General features: G+C 42.2%; 1 protein-coding gene across 4 annotated transcripts in view; it reads right to left on the bottom strand.

Moving 5' to 3' along the window:
• Positions 1-4,520: 4,520 nt before the first annotated feature.
• LOC110532144 (semaphorin-3F) overlaps positions 4,521-7,229 on the bottom strand; it is a 114,027-nt gene continuing 111,318 nt past the window's right edge. For all 4 annotated transcript variants that reach the window (XM_021615788.2, XM_036988058.1, XM_036988059.1 and 1 more), the window contains exon 18: positions 4,521-7,162. In XM_021615788.2, the coding sequence (XP_021471463.2) occupies positions 6,764-7,162 (399 nt within the window). In that variant the 3' untranslated portion in view covers positions 4,521-6,763. The remainder of the gene's footprint in view (positions 7,163-7,229) is intronic.

Raw genomic sequence — 7,229 nt, 5'->3', positions numbered from 1 at the left:
AGTGGAATTATATTTTTCTGAATTTTTACAAATGAATAAAAAATGAAAAGCTGAAATGTCTTGAGTCAATAAGTATTCAACCCCTTTATTATGGCAAGCCTAAATAAGTTCAGGAGTAAATATTTGCTTCACCAGTCACATCATAAGTTGCACGGACTCACTCTGTGTGCATTAATAGTGCTTAACATGATTTTTGAATGACTACCTTTTCTCACAGTTATTAGTTCAAATCAATTGTATTTGTCACATACGCCGGATACAACAGGTGTAGGTAGACCTTACAGTGAAATGCTTACTTACAAGCCTTTAAAACAATGCAGTTTTAAGAAAAATACACAAAAAAAGTAACAAATAATTAAAGAGCAGCAGTAAAATAACAATAGCAGGGGGTACCTGTCAATGTCAATGTACCTGTCAATGTGCTGGGGCACCGGTTAGTCGAGGTAATTGAGGTAATATGTACATGTAGGTAGTTATTAAAGTGACTATGCATAGATAACAGAGAGTAGCAGCAGCGTAAAAAAACGGGCAGAGGGGGGCAATGCAAATAGTCTGGGGTAGCCATTTGATTAACTGTTCAGGAGACTTATGGCTTGGGGGTAGAAGCTGTTTCGAAGCCTCTTGGACCTAGACATGGCGCTCTGGTACCACCTGCCGTGCGGTAGCAGAGCGAACAGTCTGACTAGGGTGGCTGGAGTCTTTGACAATTTTAGGGCCTTCCTCTGACACCGCCTGGTATAGAGGTCCTGGATGGCAGGAAGCTTGGCCCTGGTGATGTACTGGGCCGTACGCACTACCCTCTGTAGTGCCTTACGATCAGAGGCCGAGCAGTTCCCATACCAGGCAGTGATGCAACCCATCAGGATGCTCTCGATGGTGCAGCTGTAGAACCTTTTGAGGATTTGAAGACCCATGCCAAATCTTTTCAGTCTCCTGAGGGGGAATAGGTCTTGGTGTGCTTGGACCATGTTAGTTTGTTGATGATGTGGATGACAAGGAACTTGAAGCTCTCAACCTGCTCCACTACAGCCCCGTCGATGAGAATGGGGGCGTGCTCGGTTCTCCTTTTCCTGTAGTCCACAATCATCTCTTTTCTCTTGTGGTGTACTCCTCAATGCCATCCCGGAACATATTCTAGTCTGTGCTAGCAAAACAGTCCTGTAGCTTAGCATTTGCTTCATCTGACCACTTTTTTATTGACTGAGTCACTGGTGCTTCCTGCTTACATTTTTGCTTGTCAGCAGGAATCAGGATAGAATTATGGTCAGATTTGCCAAATGGGGGGCGAGGGAGAGCTTTGTACGCATCTCTGTGTGTGGTGTAAAGGTGGTCTAGTTTTTTATCCCTATGGTTGCACATTTAACATGCTGATAGAAATGACGTAAAACGGATTTCAGTTTCCCTGCATTACAATTCCTGGCCACTAGGAGCACCACCTCTGGATGAGCATTTTCCTGTTTGCTTATGGCGGCATACAGCTCATTGAGTGCAGTCTTAGTGCTAGCATCGGTTTGTGGTGGTATGTAGACAGCTACGAAAAATACAGACAAAATCTCTCTAGTTAGATAGTGTGGTTTACAGCTTATCATGAGATACTCTACCAAAGGCGAGCAAAACCTTCAGACTTCCTTAGATATCGTGCACCAGCTGTTGTTTACAAATATACATACAGTGGGGCAAAAAAGTATTTAGTCAGCCCCCAATTGTGCAAGTTCTCCCACTTAAAAAGATGAGAGAGGCCTGTAATTTTCATCATAGGTACACTTCAACTATGACAGACAAAATGAGAAAAACAATCCAGAAAATCACTTCGTAGGATTTTTTATGAATTTATTTGCAAATTATGGTGTATATTATAGGATATATGTGCTTTAAGTTTGTCCAATTTATTATCCAGTGATTTCCATCTATACTATTGGTCAATGCACAAAGGCAGATTAACCACTCGTCCATCGCCTGATCCTCACAAGGCACCCCGATCTTCTTCCGAGAAATCCCTGTCTTTTTCTCCTGCGAATGCCTGTTCGAGTGTAAAGGAAAAATATTCCAAAGCATGCATCCTGTTTGCAACAAGGCATTAAAGTAATACTGCAAACAATGTGGCAAAGCAATTAACTTTTTGTCCTGAATACAAAGTGTTATGTATGTTTGGGGAAAATCCAATACAGCTGATTACTGAGTACCACTTATTTTCAAGTATAGTGGTGGTTGCATCATGTTAATGGTATGCTTGTAATCATTATGGACTGTGGAGTTTTTCAGGATAAAAAAGAAATGGAACTAAGCACAGGCAAAATCCTTGAGGAAAACTTGGTCTGCTTAGTCTGCTTTCACCAGACACTGGGAGATGAATTCACCTTTTATCAGGACAATAACATAAAACAGAAAGCCAAATCTACAATGGAGTTGCTTACCAAGACAGTGAATGTTCCTGAGGGACATTTAAACTCAGTTTTTCACAATTCATGACATTTAATCAGAGTAAAAATTCCCTGTCTTAGGTCAGTTAGGATCACCACTTTATTTTAAGAATGTGAAATGTCAGAATAATTGTAGAGAATGATTTATTTCAGCTTTTATTTCTTTCATCACATTCCCAGTGGGTCAGAAGTTTACATACACACAATCAGTATTTGGTAGCGTTGCCTTTAAATTGTTTAACTTGGGTCAAACATTTCGGGAGCCTTCCACAAGCTTCCCACAATAAGTTGGGTGAATTTTGGCCCATTCCTCCTGACAGAGCTGGTGTAACTGAGTCAGGTTTGTAGGCCTCCTTGCTCGCACACACTTTTTCAGTTCTGCCCACAACATTTCTATAGGATTGAGGTCAGGGCTTTGTGATGGCCACTCCAATACCTTGACTTTGTTGTCCTTAAGCCATTTTGCCACAACTTTGGAAATATGATTGGGATCATTGTCTATTTGGAAGATCCATTTGCAACCAAGCTTTAACTTCCTGTCTGATGTCATGAGATGCTGCTTCAATATAGCCACATAATTTTCCTCCCTCACGATGCCATCTATTTTGTGAAGTGCACCAGTCCCTTCTGCAGCAAAGCACCCCCACAACATGAAGCTGCCACTCCAGTGCTTCACAGTTGGGACGGTGCTCTTCGGCTTGCAAGCATCCCGTTTTTCCTCCAAACATAACGATGGTCATTATGGCCAAACAGTCCTATTTTTGTTTCATCAGAGCAGAGGACGTCTCTAAAAAGTACGATCTTTATCCCTATGTGTAGTTGCAAACCGTAGTCTGGCTTTTTTTATGGCTGTTTTAGAGCAGTGGCTTCTTCCTTGCTGAGTGGCCATTCAGGTTATGTCGATATAGGACTCGTTTTAATGTGGATATAGATACTTTTGTACCTATTTCCTCCAGCATCTTCACAAGGTCCTTTGCTGTTGTTCTGGGATTGATTTGCACTTTTCGCACCAAAGTACGTTAATCTCTAGGAGACAGAAAGCTTCTACTTCCTGAGCGGTATGACGGCTGCGTGGTTCCGTGGTGTTTATACTTGCGTACTATTGTTTGTACAGATGAACGTGGTACCTTCAGGCATTTGGAAATTGCTCCCATGGATGAAGCAGACTTGTAGAAGTCTACAAATTTTTTTCTGAGGTGTTGGCTGATTTCGTTTGATTTTCTCATGATGTCAAGCAAAGAGGCACTGAGTTTGAAGTTAAGCCTTGAAATACATCCAAAGGAAAACCTCCAATTGACTCAAATTATGTCAATTAGCCTATCAGAAGCTTCTAAAGCAATGACATTATCTGGAATTTTCCAAGCTGTTTAAAGGCACAGTCAACTTAGTGTATGACCCACTGGAATTGTGATACAGTGAATTATAAGTGAAATAATCTGTCTAAACAATTGTTGGAAAAATGACTTGTGTCATGCACAAATTAGATGTCCTAACTGACTTGCCAAAACTATACTTTGTTAACAAGAAATTTGTGGAGTGGTTGAAAAATGTGGAATAAGGGATATGATATGAATGAATAAGGAACTGCATATCTCTCGATGTGTTTGACTCAGAGTCATGGAATTTCCAATCAGGGGCGTAAGTATAGCTAACCTGTAGAGTGGTTATGTTTGGCCACATGGTGGCGCTGTTGGGCCATTACTTGACCCCCACCATGGCTGCTAGCAGCTATATTTTAATTGAATTAAATTAAAATGTTACCCCCTTTTCTCCCCAATTTCGTGGTATCCAATTGTTAGTAATTACTATCTTGTCTCATCGCTACAACTCTCGTACGGGCTCGGGAGAGACAAAGGTCAAAAGCCATGCATCTTCTGAAACACAACCCAACCAAGCCGCACTGCTTCTTAACACAGCGCGCCTCCAACCCGGAACCCAGCCGCACCAATGTATCGGAGGAAACACCGTGCACCTGGCTACCTTGGTTAGCGCGCACTGCGCCCGCCCGCTACAGGAGTCGCTGGTGCGCGATGAGACAAGGATATCCCTACCGGCCATATCCTCCCTAACCCGGACGACGCTAGGCCAATTGTGCGTCAGACCACGGACCTCCCGGTCACGACCGGCTGCGACAGAGCCTGGGCGCAAACCCAGAGTCTCTGGTGGCACAGCTAGCGCTGCGATGCAGTGCCCTAGACCATGTCACTCTTTACTCATGTCACTCTTGTGGCATCATGAATCAGCTCACATAAACATTTTTACCTGCTCTAGAAGGAATATGGTATCGAGTGTTACTTTGTTTTGTTTGAGTGATTTTTGTTTTGGTACATATTATATTCCAAAAACGAGAGGTAGACATTTCTGGATTCAAACTCTATAGCTAAGAAAAGGCAAAGAAGCCACGTGAAGCCACAATGTGAATATAGTGCAAAATATGTTAAATAGAACACATTTTCATTCAAATAAGAGTATTCTTTGGCTTCAGAGTTGAGTAATCTGTTAGAGCGTTCCTGTCCATAACAATGTATTTATTCTAATCGTTCTACTTTTAGTTTCCAAAAAGGTCTACCTCTTTTTCCTCAAATCCTCTTTCTGTTAATACTGGTCCTGTAAATCACATGATAATTATAATATCCCCTTCCCCATCCCAGCCCTCACACCCCCACCACCAAAGTGCAGAACAAGAATATCTACAGTCTCAAAATATGTTTCATGGCATGGGTGAGAGGGAGTGCAATGGATTCATGAAAAGTCCAAACCTAGCATAGATCTCTGTGAGATCTAAAAGTCCATATGAACGCACTGTACACACGTAGTACATGACATAAGGTCGAAAGATGACCACAGTTTATGAATCAGGCAAAAGGAGCTCTAAGCAACATTGTTGATAAGTGCCAGGTGAGTGCTAGCGAGTATTATAATCATGTCTCATCTCTAGAGGACAAGAAATACAGTGTGGCCATGTCATATAGTCAAACTTCAAAGAGCCTTCCAGTCCAGTTTCTGTTGTTGGATCAGGTTCATATCAGGTGTCAGGCTGTGTAAAAGTAATGTAGCTCCCATAGAAGAGGTAATCTGTATTGTCATTTTGAAGCAATGCAATAGCAAACTCCTGTACTGTCTCCATTTCTTTTCTCACTGCAATAATCAACAGCTAATGAATCTCTTTTTCTGAATGAATCGTTCCAAACCAAACTTGCTCTATTTACATGTACATTTTTTTAATCCCTCTATAGTCTTGGCTGGAGAATGGAACAGTTTGGTCCAAAATATTGTCTCTGCCTAACACACTGTTGAAGTGCTGAGCAGAAAGAAGCACAAGGTCGGAGACTTGGATAGCTTTTTAGCTGACGCTAATGGTTTTGTATCCAGTAAATGTTGTATTGGGAAAAAAACATATATATATATATATATGCATAAACCCAAAGAGTACAACAAATAAAAAGAAGTAGAGACTCATTTGGTCAGTTTCTTCCTGCTAACAAATACGTTTGGTCAAATTAAGCAGGAGTTTCTGATTATCCACATTTTCTGTAATACGTCATTTTAAAAACACAATCAAAACAATGTAAATTTGCTCAAATTGATCACCTCGTTGTTATATCAGAATCTTAATAAATGGCGGATAAAAAACTGAGCCATATTCTTCCTGATTTGACATCGGCAGGATTCTACTGTTACAATATTTCGAATGGAAACACAATACACATAATATAATACAAAAATTGCCAATTTTTCATCAATTAGTTCAAATGAATGTTTGAAACACAGATTTTTGAAAATGTTGGATTCAGGGGAACAAATGGATTGTAAAAGTATGGTTTTACAATGATTCATATGATAGGGTCTCCCTATCGCCTAACTACCATGGTGCTTGCTAGACAACTCTTGTGTACACTAACAATCCTCTGCAGTTTCTAAAACTGCTTATACTGAGTGAGACATACTATAACATAAGTAGCAATCCCATTGATAATACCCAGGTTTATAGGATCAGGGATTATATTCAGGTTACTAGTTACTAATTTGGACTGAATAGGGCAGTTCATTTGCTAAATAAACGGAAGATTTTTAGGACCAAACCCTCTGTGCGTGTAACTCCAATTTGACCTCAACTCTCAATGACATCAATAGAGGATTTATAAGAAAGCACATAGCTATGTGCACTGATCTAAAGTCAGAATTGGGCCCATGGAGACTAACCCTGAATGGGAATGGGATGAACAATACACATAACAACATCAACATCACAACATGAGTGAGTGACTCTGCAGTGTGGAGGGCCACTGTGACCCTCCAGGACCTGGCCCGGGCACCAGTGAAGGAGAGGGGAGAGAAGGAGTCTAGGAGGGGATAGGGCCCCCTGGGGCTGGCTCTGGCTGGCTCTTGACATGCTTCCTGTTGGTGCGTTTTGTGGGAAGGTTGGGGTTGAACTGCTGCCAGTAGGACTGACAGTACTGGTTGATGAGGCGGATCTCCGGCTGGGAGGAGAACTGCAGTGGCAGAGTTTGAGGCGGGGGCGGTGGGTGGTGGTGATGGAGGTTCTGGTCCTCCAGCGGGGCATCCAGGGAGGTGAGGGCCTCCACTATCTCCCGGTCCAGGATGCGGAGGGCCACGCGGACCACCGTGTGCTTGAAGTTATTCTCAGTGGCCAAGCAGTGGTACAGCCCCCTGTCAGCGTGGCTCAGAGACTTGAGCAAGATGCCATGAGCTGTCTTCAGCACCTCTCCGTCTCGGCTCAGCTGGGGGAAGGGGAGAGAAGGGATAAGGAACATCAGCGTGAGTGAAAAGGAAAAGACAACATTATCT

This window comes from Oncorhynchus mykiss, chromosome 9, assembly GCF_013265735.2.
Source record: "Oncorhynchus mykiss isolate Arlee chromosome 9, USDA_OmykA_1.1, whole genome shotgun sequence".
Taxonomy (NCBI): Eukaryota; Metazoa; Chordata; class Actinopteri; order Salmoniformes; family Salmonidae; genus Oncorhynchus; species Oncorhynchus mykiss.
This window is presented reverse-complemented; position numbering and strand designations above follow the sequence as displayed.